This window comes from Clarias gariepinus, chromosome 21, assembly GCF_024256425.1.
Source record: "Clarias gariepinus isolate MV-2021 ecotype Netherlands chromosome 21, CGAR_prim_01v2, whole genome shotgun sequence".
NCBI lineage: Eukaryota > Metazoa > Chordata > Actinopteri > Siluriformes > Clariidae > Clarias > Clarias gariepinus.
Window position 1 is genome coordinate 27,827,787 of NC_071120.1, and position 25,598 is coordinate 27,853,384.

The window sequence follows — 25,598 nt, forward strand, 5'->3', positions numbered from 1 at the left end:
TTCAGCTCCACTGTGACAGAGAACGCTACAGGAACCGCGATTAGACTTTTCGTTATCACTGCTCTGTGTCAGGAGACGGGTCTCCTTCTCTGGCTTACAATACATTCTGTCTTCATTGCACTATGGACACATTTATTACAGCCTCTCTTTTATTAATCTTTCAACTTGCTGGTTCATTCTCACTATCTCTACAATTTCCCTTTGTGATTAATAAAGTACTCTCTCTCTTTCTCTCTCTCTCTATCCATGGTCATTCCTGGTTTTTATTTCTTTCTACACTGTAAAACAATACTGAAGGCGTTTATTATCCTCTAAATGAACTTCTCCTCTGCAGCAGAGCTCAGTTTTGGTCTTCATGTGAGACTTGGGGCTTGATGGGTTTTACAAACACACTCAATTATAATACTGTTCTTTGTGTCTTGAAATAATACCTGACTGTTGCTGTTGCTTATGATGTTACTTCAATACCTAATGCCATATGTGTGTGTTATTTCATAGTTTTGGGGGGGGGGGGAATCCAGTACTCCACACACTAGAATGTGAAAAATACTTCCTTAAAGTCGCATCCAAACTGTTGATTGGTACTGTACTACAGACAGGCAAATCATTCATTTCTGAGTGGTTATCGAGGACTTCTTTATAAATTATATCATATTTACTGACATTCAGTAGAAATATTTTTATGGCTTTACATTTTTTTAAATAACGCTTCTTAATATCTAAAATTTCTCTCAGTATTGCAGAAGACATGAAACAAACATTAAAGACAAGAATTGCATATTTTAAAATGAGTGGCTAATACTTTTGCACAATATTATATGTAATAGAATAACATCTCCAAAATAAAACTCTGAACTAAAAACTTTACAGGTTTTTTTCCTGACTCTTTATGTCCAAAGCTTGCTGGTGTGATCGCATGACTGCTTTAGAAATGTACTGATTAGTACGTCAATGATGCTACAACACAAATGCATGAGATTATAACACACTGGGATTACATCACATTTGGATTATAACACCTGGGATTATAACATCTGGGATTATAACACACTGGGATTACATCACATTTGGATTATAACACCTGGGATTATAACCCCTGGGATTATAATGCCTGAGATTATAAAACATTGGGATTATAATGCCTGAGATTATAAAACATTGGAATTATAATGCCTGAGATTATAAAACATTGGAATTATAATGCCTGGAATTACAACACCTGGGATTATATCACCTGGAATTATCACGCCCAAGATAACAATGCCTGAGGTTATAACACATTGGGATTATAATGCCTGTGATTATAACTCCTGCGAGTATAACACATTGGGATTATAAAACATTAGGAATATAGTAGTAATGTTATTATAAAGCGCAGTTTCGTCACTGGCCTCTGTGTTACTTCCTGTTTAAAATATACACGAAGTGTATAGCCAGAAGAGCACCATTCTAAAAGACTTTTTAAAAAATTTCCAATGTATCATTTCCCAATCACTCCAAGTGTTTACATTTACTTTAGAAAGAGAAATAAATGAAATTCAGAGTGATGTATCACACAGAGCAGGTTGACATAATGCTGGAAATGAAATGTGTCACAGGCGGAGCACCGAGGTTGCCATTAAATTTGGAAGTAAAAAGGTTTTGGACTGTACTCAGATTTTTACAATATGTTATATAAAACTGATTTGTTTATGATCAGTAATAATCTTAATGATTATATATATATTTTTTTTTAAATGAAGCTTTTTATTGCTAAACTGGTATGAATGAACCGGCCAGTAGGTGGCGATATGATGTTATTTAAATGTTACCAAAAACGACACGTTAAGAATAACATTAAGAGCTGCGTACTGATCAGAGGAATAGAGAAAACACCAACAAGTTCTATAACACAGAATATGTGGATTAATACAGTGCTCAAGACTTCACGCAAAAGCAAATGCAAAAACGACGCAAAAAAACACGTTCTCGATTTGGCTCTAAACACTGGACTCAGGAGCAGCGTGATATCGATTATAATCTCAAAGTGAACAATTACAAAGCAGGAATTAAACACCTGATCAGCTGCCATCAATCCTAACACACACATAACACACACTAAAGACACACTGGACAACACTGTAATGTTAGCAGTTTTAAACACACACAAGTTAACATTTTCGAAAACATCTCTACAGTTAAAATGCTTTATTTCCAGGCATTTCCCCAAAATATCTTTGTTTTTTTTAAGGAACGCCAAAAAATACAAAAAGAAATAAGCAATATATATATATTTACTTTCAAAAAAGGTATGGATGAACCATCGAAAATATGAAAGGATCCCTTCTAAAGAGATGATGGATGTTGATAGATGTTTCTGCTACTCTGCGCTCTGTGAAGCTCTCATGCAGCTCTAATCTGAAGCTCCGGGTTCTTGATTTCTGAGGCTGGGAACTCTCTCTAAATGAACTTCCTTTTTGTAGTAGACAGTCTAGGCTTTGGTCTTTCCCTTGGAGGACGCTCCTCATGTCAGTCATGTTGATCACAGTAATGCTTCCATGAGGAACATACATTGTACATTCAAAGTTCTTGCAGGTTTTCCCAGACAAGCTTACAGTCTTACGGGAGTGATGGAATCTTGGTTCTCTTAATGTACGTACATCATTCCTTATGTGGGTTTTTATAGTAATAAAAACCCACATAATAATAGTGATTTTTGCTGCTGGGTAGAAATTTTTTTTAATGTGCCCAGAATTCCGAGTGGTATTGTACCTGTGGGAATAATGAAATGATTTCATTGTAAATGAACACATCATGGTTCATTCACAGCAATGGACCAAAAACTGAAACAATCTCCTGGACATGATCTTAGTGCAATATCGTCTCCAGCTCATTTCGAATGAAAAATCCGTTCACCGGTTTATTGTCGTCCCAAATATGAGGTCCCAGTGTATGAAATACGGTGCATAGTTCCCGTTCACCTGCTGATGATGGGCATGGTGGAAAGGAGCCCCGCCAAAGCAGGGAAACATCCTATGCAGAGACCAGGGGAAGTCGTAACCGCAGTGATCCTCCACCGCCAGCCAGATGTTGAGCAGATAGAAGAGGATTTCGCTGACCGGGTGACAGCCCACCACCTCGGTGCTCCACACGGCCAGAACCTGCTGAGACACAAGCTCCACTGCGCTGGAGTCCAAAGCCGTGAGCGCAAAGGGGTGTATGTTCACGTGGTGAGACTGGTGGAAGATCTTGAACAGCCAGGGATTTCTGAAGAACACAACAGGCAGTGGTGCTACCGTTTACCATCATAGCATTTACAGCTTATCTAGTTGCTAGTTACAGTTTTCAGGTCATTAAACTGCAGTGTTTACAGCCCGTGCAGTCACCATTTACTGATAAAGCGTTTACCAGTCATCATGTTTTAAAATTTACGCAAATAATATCAGGAACTAACTTGTTTTACAAGACAGTCCACGTAAAGCGTAATAATAAATGGAAAAAAAGGAAAATTTGACATTCTTTAATCTATATAAATAAAAGAAGGTTTTGTCTGTACATTGGTCAAAACTTGCTCTTTCAAGGATGTATTCACGTTTCTTACACAGTGAAGGACCTGAAACCAGTTTTGAACTGACCAAAATGACCATGTTAAATAAAAGTTATGAGCAGTTTTGCACCAGATTTAAAACAAGTTTTGACAGCAAACTGCGCATAAGTCAAACTGTGGGTGCGTCTTAAATCAACCGCTGGATAGAATTTAATGAATCTTTCAAAGTACTTAGATCTCTGCCTGAAGTTTAATCTAAATGTGGAGTAAAAGTGATGTTATGAACAGTTATGTGTGGGATTTAATAATCTACTTAAAAATAATCTCCTAATGCGCTACTGTTTCAATGTAAACAAACACCTGCACCAATAGATATTAATTAGAAAAGATAAAGTGAATATTTTTACTGGGATTAGTTCATATTTGGTGAGTGGTTTTAAGACAAAACTTCATCTTTATCCTTTTATCTACTTTTTCCATTTCTCATCTGTGATTCACTCTCCGATTACCGAACAGGGAGTGTATTTGTCTTTACCTGCCAACGACGCGTACTAATGCCATATAATAAATATACTAAATTTTATACTAAAATAAAATTTTAAGCATCGGTAAACTGCAGGAAAGAAAAATAATTAATACACAAACTGATGTAGGAGACTAATTCATGGTCCATGTACTGTACTTAACACTATTTATTAACAGGATTAACTTCCATTGTGTAACAGCTGAACTGTGCTTCACTTCTCCTACGCATCATCTCACAAGCCTGTACTCGTCCTCTATCTCATATCTGATGAATAAAAAGTCTTCAGGGAGTGTAATTATACACCTTTGCAATTTTAGTCTCCTGAACATTACATAACTAGTACGGAAAGAAAATATTAACCTGAACATACTGTAATTAATCTGAATGATCATATAGAGGACACAGTTTTTAAAAAATTATATTAACAAGAGTCAGTGTAAAACGTCAAATTGGGGAAGTGTGTGTATTTATTAAGGACAATATGAGGGTGGAGTATGATTATATTATTATGTTATACGGGATAGAGAAATGTGGCCTATTTGAAATACTTATTTTAGTTTTTTTTCCAATGACACAGAGGACTGAGAATGAAGTAATGATTTAATTTGAGTTTTAATTATAAAGCACTAGCTGATGTAACTGTTGTTGATGGTTAAAGAGTTTGAAACAGTTAAAAGGTTAAAAATAATCTGCTGATCTTTAATGTAATCAGTGATATTATTATTATTATTATTATTATTAGAGCTTAAAGCCCTCATTAGTATCTTACGCCTTGTTTACACTAAGTTGTCCTTCTTTGGTCATCAAATATACACTCATATGTTTATACACTCTTATGTTCATACACTGTATACACATAAACTATTACATTCGAGCATGCATTTAACGTTTACTGTTATATATAGTTATGCATATAATAATAATAATAATAATAAAAATAATAATAATAATATGATGATGATGATGATGTGCAGGACCTGATGTCGCGCTCTCACCTGTGCACGGTGTAATGCACCACGAAGAAGAAGGTGTCGAACACGAGCAGGCACGACAGACACTCCGTGCACGCGATGAGCAGCGACGGCGCGGCGGCTCCGGCGGAGCGGGTCCGCGTGTAGCCGAGGCACGCGCTCAGCGGCAGCACGCACAGCGCGTACTTCCAGGCGATGCGCGCGAGGCAGCGGAACCAGGCGCGCAGGCTCACCGGCTTCGCGTGCACCCTGTAGCGGCGGATCCGCGGCACGCGCGGGGCGAGCAGGTCGAGCGCGAGGAACAGCGTCGAGAGCAGGACGTGCGCCGAGAACGCGGCGCACGCGCTCCACAGCGGCGCCGCGCGCACCTCGGAGCTCTCGCGGATCCCGTCCCAGACCGGCTGCAGGAGCGCGCCGCCGCACGCGCGCGCAGACACCGCGCCGCCGAGCATGCTGCTGCCTCTGTGTGTGGTTTTCCCCCCTTTCGATCTAACGGATAACGCGGTCAGCGCGGCGGCGCGCGGCTCTCATCACCTCCGGTCCTGTCCTGCGCGGTGCAGCACTGAGCTCTGTCGAGTCGCAGCCTAAATATAAGAGTGTGTGTGAGTGTGTGTGTGTGTGTGTAAGTGTGTGTTTCCGGTTTTATTCCCCCAGGTCTATAGCGGACGGTCTTACTACTCGAGCACGTAAAAGTTCCTGGAAGATGACGCCATCCTTGCTCATTCATATATCGCGTGCACATCAAAGCGTATTATTCTTAGTTTTGTAACTTATGATCAGTGATTGGTTATTCGGAACAAAAGTGTTTATAGACGTATTCGGGTTCAAACCTACTGTAACACTCATTAGGTGGTCATGGTGGATGGAGTAAGTCCTTAAGCCTGGTGTAAAGAAACATTAATATTTCCTATTTCTAACCGCAATTTCATGTAGCACTGAAAATAAAAATTGCGATTATAGGCAAAGCCATCTACTGAAAACAAAATTGCAAGTTCTGCTGAAAAAGTTACTGGAAGGTGATGTCATCTTTGAATATTTTTTTGGTCATTTGAATATTCAAACATGTTAAACGTTTTTTTTTTTTCTTAACTTTTTAATACAATTTTGTGCTGCCTTTTCAATGCAGGACCAGGAACCGACAGCACTACACAGGTAATCTGGCAGCTACAGATTCCGAGGTCCTCATAGACCTCAAAGATTCCAGGGCTTCAAGCGGCAGCTTCAAGACCCAACCTTGATAAAGGCCAAATCTTTACAATCAGCATAGTGCTATTATTGGCCCACCTTACTGGGAGCTCTGGCATTAGGTATAAAAATCAAAAAATTTGAAACAAATTAAGAATTTTACAGCAAAATGAACTAGGCAGCTTGTTTCGACCCAGAATACCCAAAGTGAGCGATATGAGCAAAGAAAAATATTTACATGCAGAATAACTTGAATCAGAGTGTCAGAAAAGCTGGTGCTTGATAATCAGGTACATTTACAGTTGATTTATGTTTGCATTATGTAATGAACACACATCACAGAAATTTATTTTGATGAACTGGACAGACGCGCAGAGTAATCTGAGGATACACATGGCTCAAAAACATGTTTTAAAGCCAGTGATCCAAAAGCATGTCATCAAAGGTACTACGCTCCAAGTTTAAAAGAAAATAAAAGCGGAAATTCTGCTCTCAGCTCAAATCATTCCACTGGTCTCAAACAAGGATAAGATCAAATATTCAGTGTGAAGAAAAAAAAATAGACTTAACCTTGCTGTTCCAATATTTGTCCAATATAATTATATTTTTTTAATAGAGAGGTTTATATAACGAGGTAATGTGAGGACAGGGCAGGGTTCCTCTGTAGGCTGCTGTAAAGATTCTTTAAAATAACACACTACATCAACTTCAGGCCATCACTAAGTTAAGCGTTACTTACACACTCTCTCTCACTTATCCTGTATAGGATCACTATAGGAAATTTGGGAACAGCAATTAGAATAATCTGCATGCCTTTGGACAGTGGGAGAAAACCGGAGTACCTGAAGGAAACCCACCAAGAACAGGGAGAACATGCACACTCCTTACACACAGTCAAGAGGTGGGAATCGAACCCTTAACCGTTGTCACAATGTTAACCACTCCGCAACAGACCCACCTTACTAAGTATTATAACAATTTAGTTTACAATCATTGCTACAGTGAAACCTTGGATTACGAGCATAATTCTCCTTTAACACTCATAAACCAAATTTAAGTTTTCCATAAGAAATAATGGAAACTCAAATTATTTGTTCCACAGCCCCCAAAAAAATAAATACATAAAAATAATATATACAAAAAATCAAGTAAAAATAAAACAAATTAATCTGCACTTTACCTTTAAAAAAGTACAAATAAATCCTGAAAGGTTTCTGTTTATGTGCGCAGGTGCTGTGTGTGTGTGTGTGTGTGTGTGTGTGTTTGTGTACAGTATGTGTGTAAAGCTAAAGTAAAAGGAGACTCTTACTTTCAGCCCCTCCTGTCTCCCCCTTCTCATCTTATTTCACAAACACAGACATTAACAGAAAGTTCTGTTTTGTTGGAAAAATTAGCAAGGAACATCGCTAATGACACTCGTGTGAGCGATTACTTACGGAATCACTGCTGTAAAGTAAAACTAACAAACGAACCTGCACTTTACCTTTGAAAAGAATCGCGACAGAGCAGTGTTTCTGTGTAGAGCAGAGTGTACACATACACTCACAAGGCGAAAGAGAGTGTGAACCAGCACGTGTTAAATTACGCATGTGCTCACATATTACAACAGGCTGAGGGAGAAAATGGATTTTTAACCTTCTAATGAGACATTCTTTTGCTTATTGTTATAAGAAACAGAATACGCGCTTACAAACACAAAATAAAAAAAATCTATGTTATACTTTAGATAGTGAGTTCATAGATACAGGAGCAGCAGGTTACACTTTAAAATCTGGTATTTTTATTTTCTCTTTAAACTTATTAAGTAAGTAAAAGGAAGTTACTTGTAATGTGTTCATGTTCGCTCGTGCTCTTGCTGAAAACGTACCGGAAGATGACATCATCTTTGCAGATGTTTTTATTGTTTGCATATCAAAAGGAAGCTCTTTTTTTCTTACAGAATAAGATTAATTTTTTATCAAATCTAGTGCTGCCTTGTGAAAGGATGCTACCGAAGCAGGAACCGAGAGCGTTATGCTCGGGCGCTGCTACAGATTCCGTGCCCCCCCTCCCAACCTCGACAAAGCAAAGCCTTTACAATTACTGTAATTACTTCCCAAGTCCAAGGAAAACGTCCTTACTTACCCTCTTAATGGTACCACTGGCGTTATGTGTAAAAGTTAAAAAGTTAGGGTTAGGTCAGGTCAGTGATTGGATATCTGGAACAATACTGCAAAAGCCAGCAGTGCAAAAAGCTGTGACCAAAAATACTACGCTCCAAGTTCATAAGGAAATAAAGGCGGAAATTCTGCTCTCAACAAAGATTCTTTGAAATAACACACTACATCAACTTCAGGCCATCACTAAGTTAAGCGTTACTTACACACTCTCTCTCACTTATCCTGTATAGGATCACTATAGGAAATTTGGGAACAGCAATTAGATTAATCTGCATGCCTTTGGACTGTGGGAGAAAACCGGAGTACCTGAAGGAAACCTACCAAGAACAGGGAGAACATGCACACTCCTTACACACAGTCAAGAGGTGGGAATTGAACCCTTAACCGTGGTCACAGTGTTAACCACTCCGCAACAGACCCACCTTACTAAGTATTATAACAATTTAGTTTACAATCATCACTACAGTGGAACCTTGGATTACAAGCATAATTCTCCTTTAACACTCATAAACCAAATTTAAGTTTTCCATAAGAAATAATAGAAACTCAAATTATTTGTTCCACAGCCCCAAAAAATAAATACATAAAAATAATATATACAAAAAATAAAGTAAAAATAAAACAAATTAATCTGCACTTTACCTTTAAAAAAGTACAAATAAATCCTGAAAGGTTTCTGTTTATGCGCGCAGGTGCTGTGTGTGTGTGTGTTTGTGTACAGTATGTGTGTAAAGCTAAAGTAAAAGGAGACTCTTACTTTCAGCCCCTCCTGTCTCCCCCTTCTCATCTTATTTCACAAACACAGACATTAACAAAAAGTTCTGTTTTGTTGGAAAAATTAGCAAGGAACATCGCTAATGACACTCGTGTGAGCGATTACTTACGGAATCACTGCTGTAAAGTAAAACAAACAAACGAACCTGCACTTTACCTTTGAAAAGAATCGCGACAGAGCAGTGTTTCTGTGTAGAGCAGAGTGTACACATACACTCACAAGGCGAGAGAGAGTGTGAACCAGCACGTGTTAAATTACGCATGTGCTCACATATAACAACAGGCTGAGGGAGAAAATGGATTTTTAACCTTCTAATGAGACATTCTTTTGCTTATTGTTATAAGAAACAGAATACGCGCTTACAAACACAAAATTAAAAAAATCTATGTTATACTTTAGATAGTGAGTTCATAGATACAGGAGCAGCAGGTTACACTTTAAAATCTGGTATTTTTATTTTCTCTTTAAACTTATTAAGTAAGTAAAAGGACGTTACTTGTAATGTGTTCATGTTCGCTCGTGCTCTTGCTGAAAACGTACCGGAAGATGACATCATCTTTGCAGATGTTTTTATTGTTTGCATATCAAAAGGAAGCTCTTTTTTTCTTACAGAATAAGATTAATTTTTTATCAAATCTAGTGCTGGCTTGTGAAAGGATGCTACCGAAGCAGGAACCGAGAGCGTTATGCTCGGGCGCTGCTACAGATTCCATGGCCCCTCCAACCTCGACAAAGCAAAGCCTTTACAATTACTGTAATTACTTCCCAAGTCCAAGGAAAACGTCCTTACTTACCCTCTTAATGGTACCACTGGCGTTATGTGTAAAAGTTAAAAAGTTAGGGTTAGGTCAGGTCAGTGATTGGATATCTGGAACAATACTGCAAAAGCCAGCAGTGCAAAAAGCTGTGACCAAAAATACTACGCTCCAAGTTCATAAGGAAATAAAGGCGGAAATTCTGCTCTCAACTCAAATCGCTCTGTTGGTCTTAAATGAAAATAAGATAAAATATTTGGTGTGGAACAAAAACAATAGTCTTAACCTTGCTGTTCCAATACTTTGGAGGGGAATTGTATTTTTTTTTTAACAGAGAGGTTTATGTAACGATGTCATGTCGGGACAGGATATGGTTCCATTTTAAAGTTTGTGTGAAGATTCTTTGGAATAAGACACCACATCAACTTCAGGCCGTCACTGACTAAGCGTTACTCACTCTCTATAGCGCTTACTCTGTACAGGGTCGCGGGAGGCTTGGAACGCACCCCAGGGGACTCAGGGCATTAGGTGGGGTACACCCTGGAGTGGGTGCCAATCCAGTCCATCACAGGAAACACAATCGCACACACGCTAACACATTATGGGCAATTGAAAATGACAATTAGAATAATCTTCATGTCTTTGGACTGTTGGAGGAGAAAGGAGCACCTGAAGAACATGCAAATTCCACACACACAGACCCAAGGTTTGGAATCAAACCCTCAACGCTGGAGGTGCGAGGCCACAGTGCTTACCACTACGCCCACTGTGCCACCTTACAAAGTGTTATAACAATAATTTCCAATTATTACTGTTTTACTATTTTTGGCCACTTAAAAGGTGATCATATTGAAAAATTGCCATACACCATTCATCTGATTTGTGTAAGTACTGTATATATACTATGTATTTACATTGTTTACAGACATACACTAATCACTGTGATGATTTGTGTTATGGCAGACTAAGTCCTAAAGTCCTAAAGCCTGGTGTAAAGTAAAATACATTTTCTATTTTTAAATCTCAATTTTAAATAGCACAGAAAATAAAACCTGCGGCTTTAAGCAAAGCTGTCCACTGAAACCAATGTCGTCTTGCTAAGCAGCTCTAATGCCAAAGTTGACCAGAGGGTGTTTGGTAAAAAAAAAAAATTATTTAAGAAAATGAAAGGTAAGGGCGTACTGCTGAACAAAACATTCTTTTTGCCAGATAAACCAGTCTTTTTGACGTGGCAGAACTGCAAGAATTAGAGGGGAAAAACATGCATGAAATTCAATTCCTTCGTATATACGATAAAGATCTTGTATTTAATGGTTCTCTGGGAGTTTAGGAATGTCAGAATTATAATCATTAGCACAGGTTTCACTTTTCACCCAAAATAACGAATGCATTTCAAGTCACTTGCTATTACTTAAGTTTGAAGAGAAAAAAAAAACTGATTTTAAAAGGTAATCACTTTTTTTTTGATGAACTGGCTTTTTTGATGAAATATGCTGTTTAAGTGTTGTGGAACGATTTCAACACTAGTGAAATGGTTTTATTAATAGGGAAGAGAGCTGCTGCTTCTCAGGGAAGACAGGAAACTGCTTGGGGCCTCAGGCCAGTAGGGGGCCCCAGAAAGCATACACGTTTATTTATTACATTGGAACCTTGAATTACGAGCATAATTCATTCAGGAAGCAGGCTCGAATTTCAAACCACTTGTAAACCAAATCAAATTTTCCCATAAGAAATCATGGAAACTCAAATTATTCATTCCACAGCCCAAAAAAAGGAATACATAAAAATAATAAACAATGCACTTTACCTTTAAAAAAAAGTAAAAAATTAATCCCGACAGATAAGTTTTTCTGTTTATGTGCGCAGGCGCTGTGTGTGTATATGTGTGTGTGTGTGTGTGTGTGTGTGTGTAAATCTAAAGGAAGCTTCCCCTCTCCCTTTTCTCGTCTTACACAGTAACCCTTCCTCCACTCTTTTCACACATGCGCGCACACAATGGAAACACTTTTATCGAAAAAATAAACAAGAAATCTCTGTAATGACACTCGATTAATCAACACACTAATGAAATCACTGCTGTGAAGTAAAAATAAAACAAATGAACCCAAATGAGACCTTTAAAAAGAATCGCAACAGAGCAGTGTTCCTGTGTAAAGCAGAGAGAAAGAGGGTGTGTGTGTGTCTGTTTGTGAAGGCTAAAGTAGGAGGGGTCTGTGTGTGTGTGTGAGACGGTGTCCAATGACACAAAGAGCAGGCTGATACAGAGAGAGAAAACCTTTAGAGAGATCTTTAACCTCTCTAATGAGACTTGCTTTTGCTTTACACACGCATACAGACACAAAATAAAATATGTTTTACACACACACACATGGTCACAGTGTTATAGTAAACAGCACACCCATGCACGGATGTTGATTATACCAGTAAGAGACGGCACTAAGACCGGGCAGGGGAGACGATTACCCACAATTCCGCAGCGTAAGAGAGAGAAAAAGCGTTGGCTCAGTTGTGATCACATGACGCTCAGTGTCAAAACAAGAAGCGAATGCGTGATACATGATACTCGGTATTCGTAAACCAAGACTTGTTCGTTTTCCAAGTCAAAATGTTTTTAAAAAATTTGCTCGTCTTGCGGAACACTCGCAAACCGTGTTACTCGTAATCCGAGGTTTCACTGTATTTATGAAATATGGGATGGGATGAATGCTAGTTGGTGAGGCCCCTACAAATTTTACAACAGACAACAAACAATAAGCTGTGGTGTGGTCACGGATGGATCTGCGTCCATCAAAGATTCTACAGCACAGCTCAGCCAATCAGATTTCAGAACTAAAGAAAGCTGTTTTTCAAACACTAATCTCATTGTTAAAATGTAAAACAGTCAGCTGGTTTGGGTTCCAATAGTTTGTTTACAGGACAAGCAGCACTCACAGAATCACTCGTACCATGTACATGATTTCTCTTGTTCCAGCTGTGAGGAGGAAAAAAAAACTTTCCTTAATTACCCCGAGAAAAAATAGAGAAGGATGAGGTTACAGATCCAAGCCTAGTCCTCCCACATTAATCTCAATGTTTCTGGGAAATGAAAACAATACAGTGCAATTTACACACTGGCAACTTTTCTCTCAAAGGAAAAGAAAAAAAACAAGAAAAAAGAAAAAAAAAGGCTGGTTTTACCCCCTTTAGAATATAGTGTAGTCGAAATTTTTGGACATGTTCATCTGTAGCCGGGAGCGTTTTATCCTGCTATTAATGTGGAAATGTGAAACCATCCTCTTATGTGATAGTTACATAATGGCGACCTCATTCTTTTGGAAAGCTGGGAACTTTTTTTTTTCACAAAAGGGAGTCAAATAAAAGATGACAGTTCATTAGATGTCCTTTGGTATCTTCAGAAATAAGTGATGTTTTATGAGTAACAGATCACTGGTGCATATTTTCTTTAGCACAAAAATACTTTGATGTGAGTAATTTAATACTGACGTCCATCTGTCTTGTGCTTTAATAGAAATTATTTATTTACAATTTACAGTAGTGTTCAAAATAATAGGAATGCGTTTAAAAAATGAGTAAAGCTCAAAATCCTTATAATAGCTTTTATTCCCATATACGCAAATGCATTGGGAACACTGCACATTCTGTTCTAAATCAAGACATGAATTAAAAAATTTATCAAATTTAATATTAATTTACAGAAAGTGAAGAAAAGGTGAAATGTTATTGTGTTAAAAAAATAGCAGTGTCTGCATTTTTCTTTACAAACTCAAACACTTACTGTGTAAAACTAAACTATTCTTAAGGATTAGTTTTTCTTGTGAATCACGAAACTAATATTTAGTTGTATAACCACTGGTTCAGAGAACTGCTTCACATCTGTGTTGCATGGAGTCGACCAGCTTCTGGCACCTGTGAGCAGGTATTCCAACCCAGAACAATTGCACTACACATCACAATTCCTCTGCATTTTTTTGGGTTTGCCTCAGAAACAGCTTTTTTTTTGTTGCTGTTTTGTCACCCCCACAACTTTTCTATTGGATTAAGGTCCGGGGATTGGGCAGGCCACTCCATGACGTTAATCATGTTGATCTGGAACCAAGATGCTGCTCGCTTAACTGGGGTGTTTGGGATTAGTTTCATTGAAACAGCCATTTCAAGGGTGTTTCCTTTTACGGCATACAGTATATGACCTCTTTAAGTATTTTGATGCATTCAAACTGATTCATGATCTCTAGTATGCGATAAATAGGTCGAACACCATGGTATGAGAAACACCCCATATTATCATGCTTGCGCCACCATGCTTCACTATCTTCACTGTGTACTGTGGCTTAAATTGAGTGTTTGGGACAAACTTTCTGTAGACCTCAAACCCAAAAAGAACAATCTTGCCTTCACAAAATGTTGTATTTCTCTTTAGCCCACTCAATGTGTTCTTTGGCAAATTGTAACCTCTTCAGCACGTCATTTTTCAAACAGTGGGACTTTGCGAGGGTTTCTTCCTGATAGCTTGGCTTCAGATAGTCGTGTTTTATTTGTTACAATATTTATAGATAACTTTGGACCTGCTTTGATCACTCTAAAGCTGATCATTGGCTTTGCCAGAGTCTTTACTAGAGTCTTTATTTTGGCTATCCTTCGGTACATTCGAATGGTCGTTTTTCTTTTTGGTTGCCATTTTAAAGCATTTGATATCTGAGCAGCCTATCTTTTTTTGCACTGTTTTATATGTTTTGCCAAAAATATTGATTGATCTTGTTAGTGATGTTGGACTGCTATTATTTGAACATGACTGTCTAATCGTATAACCACGCTTCACGCCCGTCAAGCAGGAATTTCTACTCCTGCACCATAGAGAGCATCCTGATGGGAAACATCACAACCTGGTTTGGAAACAGCACCATGCAGGACAGGCGAGCTCTACAGAGTTACAGCTCTGATCAGCTGAGCGCATCATCCGTACCGAGCTCCCTGACCTGCTCTCAATCTACAGCAAGCGGTGCTGGACCAGGGCCAGGAAGATAGTGAAGGACCCCAGCCATCCCAACAATGGACTGTTCTCTCTGTTGCGGTCAGGAAAGCGATTCCGCTCCCTGAAGACCAAGACTGAGGAGGAGCTTCTTCCCGCAGGCAACAACCACACCACCACACAGGTCTAATACCATCTTTTTAACATTCAAAATTGACTGGACATTTATGGACACTATGGACACATTCATGCACACTTACATATTTATATTTTCATTTCTGGACCATTGCACAAGACACTTTAATAAGACACTTTTTATGCATATTTCCAACCCTTTTAATTTTCTTCTTAATTTCTATAAATTTTTCTTCTATATTTTGCTATATCGTGAATGTCTGTATTTGTACAGTTTTTTTTTATCCTAGTTAAATTAACTTTCTATCGTATCTATCTTTTTATTTATATTTATTTCTTCTCTATAAGCTTTTATTTTTAAGGTCACTGGCGGTCGTATAAGCATTTTACTGCATATCGTACTGTGTACTGTGTATGACTGTGTATGTGACAAATAAAATTTTAATTTGCTCATTTGATATTTAAGAGACATTAACACATCACACTGGGGTACTTTTGCTTTTCATTTTCTTTTATAAATTTTGCTGTCATTCAGACTGCACAAATGGATAATGTGTGAAAAAGCATCCATGTAAGACCCAGAGTGCATAATGAGATCCCTAGTTCCCAGGGACTATCTGACCATTTTGATTCATAGACATTCACATACACATTCCATACAAATTTAAATAATTATTTAGATTGACTGTAAAGCTGCTTTGCGACAATGACAATTGTTAAAAGCGCTATACAATTGAATTGAATTGTTGATTGTTGTGTTCTCTCATCACAAGCAATACAGTACAACACATGTGATGCTGAACTACAGTTTAGGAGATCTTGACGAGGTCAAATCCCAACACTGCCACTGCTGGACTCTTGAGCAAGGCCCTTACACCTCAATTACTCAGGTGCTCATTAATTTCTCATCTTTATATAATTTATACAGTATAAATTATAGTAACGCAGGTTGCTCTAGTATAGTCTTCGTTTCATCAATAATAATGACGAAAAATATGGGTTGACGACCTTTTCCCCTGCGACTACGACGAGACGTCACAGATATCAATAAACAGAGACAGTGAAGAAATCAGCATAAAAATATCGTTGACGAAATAAATACCACAAACCTGAAGAGACGAATCAAGGCATCCCATAATAATCACCCAGTTTACAGCCTCTTTGTGGTAATTATGTGTTGTTATATGTGATGCTTTTTTTCTTTTCTTTTATAGCTAAACCGTTACCAAACCCATTAAGCTAATAGGCTAGCAAATGATCGTCTTAAAATAATCCAGCATCTTTGTGCATGTGTGTGTATACTTATACACACATTAACAGCTTGCATTGTTAACTGCAAAAACCTTTTTATTTTTGAAATATCCAAGATGTTATAATGGGTGTGTTCTTTCCACATGTGAAAGATTGGGCTATTCCTGAGTCGGGGAAACGTTGCCTGGAACAAAAGAAACACTGTATTCAGGCAGCAGAGCACCTTCGGCTGCAGTGTTGGATTCGGACCAAACGCTGCTTGGAATTCGCTTGATTTTCCTTCAGTAGCAGCTCCGCTGGAAGCAGTGGTCATTACAGCGACAGTTGTGGTGTTTGTGATGGTAGTAGCAGCTGCTAAAGAGGTTACTTTGACAGTCACAGAAAAGTAGTTAGACTTACGGTACTGTGCAAAAGTCTTGACCCCAGGTGGCCGAGCAGAATCAGGTGCTGCGTTAAGGTCGCAGTCTCTCCTCGAGGCGTGGGTTTGAATCCTATTTATAGGCAGTGGTGGCTCAAGCGATTAAGGTTGTGGGTTATTGATCGGGGGTTTGAGCCCCCGCTGCTCTAGGGGTGCTGTGAAAAATAATTTCACTGTGCAGTAAAGTACATGTAACATTGTAACTGAATATATATGTATATACTTGTAAAATAAAACAATAAACAAACAAGAAAGCATGGAGCTTTAGAAATATACATTTAGTTTCTAAAGCTCCAGACTTTCCTGTGTGTTTATTTCTTTCATTTCTTTCCTTGAGGAATAGTTCTCCAGGCTTCCTAAAGCCTTCATTTTCATTCCAGTCCCTGCACACAAAACATTTAATCTCATTTCTTTCATTTAATCTACATAATTGTATGTCATTTAATATGAAGAATTAAGTGACTGCATATAAGATTTAAAGATGTACTAAGCTTTAAATATTTTTTACTAACCCTGGAATAAAAAAATCCTTCTCCATGTTGATGAAAAATGGGTTGAAATCACGTTTTAAATGCTTTATCTTCCAACCAATTTTACTGGAATTGTCATTTCCCCAGGTCTTTACAAAATGTACTTCTTTTGCTCTAAGTTTTACTCCTCCAGGTCCCAGCCTGCCGATGTCCAAACATCGGGCGTTACAGCAATTGTGCACTGATTCTTTGTTTTTCTTCTTCTAAACTTCCTAAATACATATGGGAATCAACCTGAATGTTGTTTACTGTCATCCAAGTCTTCCTTTTTACTAAATCCATTTAATTACTTTTAAGCCCCAGAGGAACCCTGTAATAACAAAACGAATACTCGATTTCCTGTTCAGCTATTTTCTGAAATTCTGCTCCTGAAAAAAAAATCTCAAGTTTCCCATGAGTTCATCTGAACTCATGTTCCAAAATAGATAATTTTAACTCCTGTGTGTCTTACAGACTTCATCACATTCTTAAAATGTGAATTAAAGTATAAATCCAGTGGAATGGCTTTACCCCTAAAGAACACAAACACCCCAGTAGATTAGGATCGATGTTCAGATTTCAGTGATTGTCTGAAAGCAACAAAAGAACCGAAGCTCTCAAACACACACATCCATTATAAACAGTCATGCTGATCTCCATTAGTAACACTACACGCTGCAGGAAGTTGTTGTGCGTTTGTTTCACAAGTTTCCTGATCTCCCACAACACCTGAGCTTGTGAATGGATGCATAATAAAGTGAAATACTTGGCTATATACTAAAAAGCAACCACCACCATTCATCCATCACAACAATACATACATGTGCTTGTTGAACATCCCAGTTCTGAGGATTAAAGCCATGATTTTTCTTCATGTTCTCTGGGTGTTTATGATAGATATATGACTATCATAAGCTCCGCCCACCCCACACCAGGATTTATAAGCTCCGCCCTCCACACACCAGGTACCTTTTATCTGCTTATAACTTCCAGAAACACTTTTGTTTTTTTAGTACAGCTGTATTCACCTCAAAACCTGGTTTTCTTCATCTCTCTTGAAATTAATAGAAAAGAAAGGGTTACCAATGAACTACTAGCAAACTAATGTTATTTTTCTCTGTTCTGACACTGGAGACTCCTTCCGTCTGTCACCTTATCAATGATATTTAATCCATTTATCATCAGCAGAGCATCCCCCATGAAGGTGCCGTTACTACAGTAATAATAATACATTAGAGAACGTGTGCATTCATGTGAACCTAGTAAATGTGGTGGAGGAAAATTAACACCTTCTGACCAATCAGAATCCAGACTTTAGCAGCACTGCACTTTAATTAAGCAATGTCACACTCAAGGTTGTGTTGCTAAGGTTGTTGGCACGAGGACGCAGACAGAGTACTAAAAATATCACAGCCATGCTGATATTCAGTACAACAGCACAACCTCAAATGTGATATCGCTTTCATACAACAGTTCCACAAACACTATTTATTATCAACTAATTATGATTTGTTTCTTTACTTAACCAGTTATTTTGCTCCGCCCACACGTATCCTTCTGCACCTGGCGGAACTAACTAACCACAACTGGTGAAGCTAGCGAGCGACAGTTGGTGTAATTAACAGGAGGTGAGTGTGGTGTTAAACTCTTAGCGGTACTCTGTAGCCTAAAGGTAAGGAGAATAAACCATGGAGGTGGTGGACAGTCCTGAGAACCTCACCAGACTTACTTTATATTTATTAATTATTAATATATTAATTACACCAAGTAGTGCCCTTGATAAGGGGTTAGAGAGGGATTTGGGATTCAGCCTTGTGTTAGATGTCTGTGAAGATTCTCAATCATCATGACAAGGTTGTTTGGAAGTTGAGCCATGCCAAATTGTTAGGTAGAGACGTTTTACAAAAATCCTAGTAACTTCTTTAGTTTGAGGGAGGTCGTAAGTTCCACATATATTTATGCTCCAGGGTCAAAGATCCCCCTCGGACCAAAAGGCTTATGTGAACAATGGAGAAGTTGGAGGGAGAGTCAATAGAGAGTGTGAGGGGGAGACAGTTGTTAAGAACCAGTAATAGAGATAGATTAGGGAGAGCCAATAAGTTTTAACAACCAGAAAGATCAGGGGAGTGCTTAGGAGTGGCTTCCCTGATGCACCTCTGACCTCTGAAGAGGTCGAGATCTTCCTGGGGATGGATGAAAGGGCGGCATTAAAAATAGGAGACAGGTTGTAAAAAATAAGAAATTAGATCCAATTATTTGTCACATGTACCTTACAGCATAGTAAAATGATTTTCCAGTTAGGAAGCTGGGGTCAGAGCGCAGGGTCAGCCAGGATACAGCGTCCCTTAAGCAGATAGGATTAAGGGCCTTGCTCAAGGACTCAACAGGGGCAACTCAGCAGTGCTGGAGGGCTTGAACCCCCGACCTTCAGATCAGTAACTGCTGATTTTGGTCTGAAGTTTTGCTCTTTCTGTGCTGGTACAATCCCCAAATTTAGAGTTTGTCTCTGAAGACTCTTTACTGCACTGGACTGCATATATTATATTGTTTTCTTATGTTTTGGTGTCCGGCCTCCGGGCCAGACGAGTTTCTTAGTGAATTAGTGGGTTTAAAGTAAACTGTCATGTAGTGTTTTACAAAAAAACACTCCACTCCCATCTGTTGGATCTGGAAGCAATTTTCTTTAAAAGCCCACTTACGATATCCTCAGGCATTGAGAACTGCTTTCAGATGCTTGTATTCCTTCTTTTTAGTTTGAAGGGAGGTACAGTAGGGATGTTTTCTGTCCTGTGGTGCAGCAGGATGACGATGACACCCACAGTAATTTGGTAGTGGGAGTCAAACCACAAGCACTAGTCTGTGTGCATGACTTTCCTTGTGTTAGAGACTTTGTAGCTCATATTAGTCATAAACAGAACAACGTGGACGGTTCAGAGGCGATTCAGAACGACTTTGAAGTAATTAGGGCAGAGACGGCGTGTTGTTTAAGACGACATAACGTTATCAGATGTGTGTTCTTACTGAAAGTGCTTCTGTGACTGGTTGTGAATGTGGGTTTTGGGAGACGCTGCTCTCTCCTCAGTACTGCGGACCGTACAGACCTACTCTCACTCAACAGTTAGTGTAATTAGACACCGTAGAGCACCTGGGACGCTGCGTGATGCATATTAGCATCTCAGTGCTTTTAGCGTCCATTATCAGCAGTCGTGGAAATCCACTAATCCAATCAGATTACTCTGAACTAACTGTTGTAACATGTGGATTTAGATTTTTATTAAATAAACATGTTGATCAAGTAAATCACCAGGAATACGAGACGGAGGGATCAACTGTTTAGTTGGACAAATAGAGTATATAGCGTATAAATAGAATATAAATAGCCTAAATAAATAGAGTGAGGAACTTTCTTAAAGTTCTCTATGTTTTAGATCTTGGCTTTGGTTAGTTGTAACCTGATATTAATTAATAGTTTAAATAATGTAACACTTTTTTAAACCTTAAAACAAATGACCTGTTTTACTTGATATTGACCAAATGTGAGGCCAGGGGTAGCTCAGTGGTTAAGGCATTGGACTACGGTTCGGAAGATCCCAGGTTCAAACCCCACAAGCACCAAGTTGCCACTATTGGGCTCTTAACTCCCAACTGCTCAGATGTATAATGAGATAAAAAAGATGTAATGGATAAGAGTGTCTGCCAAATGCAATGTAACATCTTCACCATCAGAAAAACTTTAAAATTAAAAGCAAATCAGGCAGGTTTGTGAAAAATGTTTTAATCAATTCTTTAGTCAAAGGTGTCTGAAAATTTCAAACATTTACAAATTTAACAGTCCATAAGGTTTTGCAGTGATTTTTTAATACACAATTTAGTCATTTTTTAATGTATACCTTCTAATTCTTTCTTACTTTCCAACAAAAAGTCACCTGTAGAAGGAGGTAGAATTTCCATTTTAGAACGGCCTGCATCGAGCAGACAACAACTAAAGAGATTGCAAAAATAACATGAATTAAGAATTGCCCAAAGTATAATTAAACCCTGGAAGGATGGAGATGAACCCCTCAACTTCACCGAAGAAAAAAACATCCTAAATGAACATGACGGGAGATCACTTAAACGCTTGAAGTCACAGGATAAAAAAACAAAAACTCCAGAAAAAAAATCAGAGTTTTGTTTAATATAAGTGAAAGTAAAAACATTTCCATACACACACAATGTGATGAGAAAGGCTTTAGTTTGCTAGAAAGGATAAAGACTGGAATTCGGAGCGATGGGGGGGAAAAATGATCATGTGACCTGATTGAGTGCAGATCTAGTCTATTCCAGAGTGATGGGCGTGTCAGGGTACCAAGGGAAGCGCATGATGTGATCATAGTGTCCACTGTACGAGCCTCTGGAGACAGTGTTATGATCTGGGGTTGACCAGTTACTCAGGTCTAGACTCAGCAACGTTATGGGGCCGTATCCCAGGTCTCAGAGTGTGACCGAGCAGTTCAGGGAGTATGAGGAATCATTTACACACACAAACTGGACACCACAGTGTGTGTACAATCAAAGCTAAAGGTTATGTATTCAGATGTTGTGACAGATCTATATCCGATGATACGGACAAAACAAGTCGTTTAGGAATGTGTACTGGAACTTTTTTATTTTTGGAAAACTATATAAAGAGAGTTGCCAAGACAACCAGCATATCCTTAGGGACATGAAATATGGTCTTGAGTATTAAATCCGTGAAACAAAGGTTTGTTTTTCTCCCCCAGTGCAGAAGCGGGTCACGATTCTCTTCTGTAGTAATACAGTGAAAAAACTATGAGAGACTATGAAACAATGTAAAAATGTAAAAGCTTGAATTGACAGGGGTTCAAACATATTAATAACAAACAATAACACACCCATTCAGCTTGATATCTGGCATCTCGTGTTAGAGATGTCTCTGCTTGCCTTTTTTTTTATCTGTCTTGGAGTGTTCTTCATTCGAAAAAAAAACAAAAAACATAAAAAATAATCTTCAGTACGGAAGGTCAACCTTCTGTCCAGCTTCAGGCTTTTTGTTTTGACATCAAAATAATGCTCAGTTTTAAACACAGGTCTGTGTGAGGGTGTGTGTGTGTGTTTGTGGCGAAAACACGTGCATAAAACCCCCAGGACTTCACTCGAGGCTCAGAGCGAGAGCAGAAACGTCAGCTCTGTAACTCTGTGATACCCGTCGTCTCCCTTCAGCGTCAGTCCATGTTCAGGACGTCCTCAGCTAGGAGCTCCGTGGGCTTGGACGCGCTCCTGGAGTCGAGGAACATGCGCGGGATCTCGCTGCCGAAGTAGATCTTACTGTTCGTCGCTATGGCTTTGTACTTTATCAACTGCAGGTACTCGGGCGTCAGCTTCATCTGGGAAAGGAAATGTTCGTTTTTTAAATAAAATACATTTCATGAAGGCTGGTGCGGTAAAGTCGTTACTGCGTACTTTCGCTTTCCACTTTCCTTTGCAAAAGAAAGCGAGATAAGATTAGAAAAGCAAATTAGTAACGTTCACAAGAATGAAAAATTTTTAAACTTTAAGTTAAAGCCGATATTTGTGAAGACGCTCGGTTTCATTTTGGCAGGAAAAATTCAGTGTGAGAAATTCCACACGGAGGCAGCGTACACAGTATACGATACGAAGTGAAATGTTTATACGACTGCTGATGACCTCAAGATTCAAAAGGGAAGGTTCTCAGTGTGAAGATAAGAGAAATTACAAATTAGAAATATTTAAATAAATGTACAAGCAATAAAAACTATGAAAGCATAATACTGGAATAAAATGTCTGTGATTTGGCCTTTTTAACTGTGCGCCTTTTTATTTATCTTCCGAATGAAGAACAAAGGATGTGTTGGAGTGCATTGAAAGTATTATTGAGAGTATATTGTATACAACAACACAATGTGCAGACAGAGAAACCTGGAAACCTTCAGAAGCTAAAACAAAAAGAAAATTAAATGCAGATGGATAAGGAACACTATTCTGTTTATATCATACAGCTAGAGCTATAATTGTGAGTGGGTTCTTTCTTCATATCTGGCAGAATTCGAGTGAAAACCCAGGCTTGGTTTTTACCGTGCGAATGCGCCACACAGGACTCAGATGTTGGAAGCAATTTCTAAATCCCTAGATAATACTAATCCCGTGTGAATAGGGTTTAGGACAACTGTACCTGTATACTGTACATCTGAATCTGTTTAACTCTTTTTAAAACAAGATGCCTATAAAACAAAGTTCTGTGAACACTCTGATTTTATAAAAATGGTTCGTTTGAAGCTAGAGCTTTAATTGAATAACTTCTCTAAATGGGAGGGGCATCGCCTCTCGTCAATCACAGTGACACTAAATAGATGGATAAATAGATAACCCATCAATAACGTCAATGTGCATGCGGAATCGAGTGTTTTCCTTTCCTGTTACGCCACCCTGTGATGCGTAAGGTTAAAAAAATGATTAGTATTGGCGTCACGTGTCTGAGGAATCATGTTACAGACCATTGTTGGTCGCCTTCTTAACCTCGTTAACTCCCCTGTCAATTACAGCGAGAATACCTAATAACGGCGTCTGCGAGCTCATGAAACATGTCTCTCATCAGTTAAAGAGAAAGTTCCCAGGTGGTGTTTTTTTTCCCCCTGCAGCCTGTGAACGTTCTAATCCAGGTCCATTCAGAAATCTGACTGTAATTCAGTAAAACTTCAGTTAAGTTAAGGCCATTCAGGAGGAGATTAGAGAGAAATAAATAGACAGAGATGGATAGAGTGTGTGAGAGAGTTTGTAAACAGTGAAGGGAGAGACATGAAATCTAATAATTAAACGCGAGAAGAGGAGGAGAGGAGGAGGAGAACGCCAGGCTGATTTATTGGACGCCCTTCAGGGGACACATGGCCGACATCTTACCTTGTTGGCTTCAGCTGCTCTCTGAGACGTGTAAAACTCTGCATCTGCTTTCGCTTTCTGCCGAGCAACAAACGCGCTGTCTGTAGAGAGAGAGAGAGATCCCAAAATGATTTGGAAGAAGATAAACACTCTTCACTCTTCATGCAATCAGCCCGAGGATAATAAATCACCCCTGTGGAATTTTATTAGTCACAAAAACATGTTGAAAGATCTTGAATGGAGCGGGAACGAAGACACGACCACCAGCTGCGGAGGGAGTTTTAAACAGAGAATTATTGGCAGGAAAAAAATTACAGAAACAAAATAAAATAACACGGTAAATTATTTTAAGTCGTGTATATGGCTTTAACGATACATCGAAACAACTTTTACATTCGGTCCAGATTACGGCGGAGCGCGGAGGACGCGTGGGAACACTTTAAACAGGGACGTAATGAATCTGTGCCACATCCTCACATCTACTGTACACGAGCACATCCAATTAAAAACACCCTGCGAATTCAAGGCAGCGAGACCGAAGGTGAGGAATGTTAGAGATGGAGGAGGAGGAAGGTCTAAGAGGAGGGTGAAGAAGACGGGGTAGATAGAGTAGACAAAAAAAAGATGAAGATTAAAAATATAGCTCTTATAATTGGTGTGCCGTAATTAAAGCTAAAGGCAATGGTACTGTAAGGTGTGATTTAAATAATCAAATTTAATTATATTTATATGTTTTAAGACTAATTTGAATTGTTTGTTAAACTGTTCATATAGAAAATGCATATTTTCTATTAATCTAAAAAAAAAAAAATAGTAAAGTGCAGTGACTTCCAGTCAGTTTATACTGCTTCAAATAAATAAAAAGATAAAATATTCTTAGAGTGAAGTGAAAATAAAATCACGACAGTGGTATTACATCATCTTCATATCGTCACAAAAGAGCGATGAAATGAGACACGCTGTTAAACTTCGTCCTGTGGGCGGAGCCTGCTGCAGAGCGAGGAGCAGACAGTGTGTGGCCACGCCCTCGGCCCAGATGCTGATGTAAGTGGAAGAGAATTTGCGACTGGAACACGAGCCTTAACCCGAGCAGCTTCTCCTTTTAAAATAACCCTGGATGAACCGAGTCCAACAGCGCCGCCACAGTTAAGCCATTCGGTTTTTAACACCTTACCGAGTTGGGCCACAAAGAGGCCACACACACACACACACACACACACACACACACACACAGAGCACCACGGCTACAAGGGAAACATTTATACACAAAGTCAGAGTGAGAAACAAAGTCAGATACAAATCTTTAAGGGTCAAAACGCTTTTGTTTGTTTCTTTCCTCACAGCATGTGTGTGTGTTTATGTTCATCAGCTCAAACGTCTCGCTGTTTACAGTAACTCCGGGACACAGAGAGGGAAAATGTTCATGGAGGAAAATTATGCTTTTTTTCAGTCTGCATTAGAAAACCGCGCTGCAGTCCGCCTGTGCTGGATGTCCATGAATTCACACCAACGCTTTATGACGTGT

General features: G+C 38.8%; 2 protein-coding genes across 4 annotated transcripts in view; both read right to left on the minus strand.

Moving 5' to 3' along the window:
* Positions 1–765: 765 nt before the first annotated feature.
* ch25hl3 (cholesterol 25-hydroxylase like 3) lies at positions 766–5,611 on the minus strand. 2 transcript variants are annotated; one of them, XR_008356066.1, is made up of 3 exons: positions 5,048–5,611; positions 1,082–3,246; positions 766–1,019 (listed from the first exon to the last, which is right to left on the minus strand). XR_008356066.1 is itself a non-coding variant. In XM_053481482.1 (2 exons), the coding sequence occupies exons 1-2, from the start codon at positions 5,473–5,475 to the stop codon at positions 2,892–2,894; spliced, it is 783 nt and encodes a 260-aa protein (XP_053337457.1). In that variant the 5' UTR covers positions 5,476–5,611; the 3' UTR covers positions 766–2,891. The 2 variants fall into 2 exon arrangements, 1 of the variants encoding a protein (XP_053337457.1); XM_053481482.1 differs by having other exon boundaries at positions 766–3,246.
* A 15,324-nt stretch (positions 5,612–20,935) lies between these two features.
* Positions 20,936–25,598, minus strand: part of erlin2 (ER lipid raft associated 2) — a 30,622-nt gene continuing 25,959 nt past the window's right edge. For both annotated transcript variants that reach the window (XM_053480868.1, XM_053480869.1), the window contains exons 11-12: positions 24,095–24,174; positions 20,936–22,563 (exon numbers count right to left, since the gene is read on the minus strand). In XM_053480868.1, coding sequence (XP_053336843.1) covers positions 22,402–22,563; positions 24,095–24,174 — 242 coding nt within the window. In that variant the 3' untranslated portion in view covers positions 20,936–22,401. The remainder of the gene's footprint in view (positions 22,564–24,094; positions 24,175–25,598) is intronic.

Coding starts and splice junctions, on each gene's coding strand:
- ch25hl3 (XM_053481482.1), bottom strand. CDS start 5,475: ATGCTCGGCGGCGCGGTGTCTGCGCGCGCGTGCGGCGGCGCGCTCCTG. Junction 3,247..5,047: donor GTGCATTACACCGTGCACAG/GTGAGAGCGCGA, acceptor TGTGTTCTTCAG/AAATCCCTGGCTGTTCAAGA.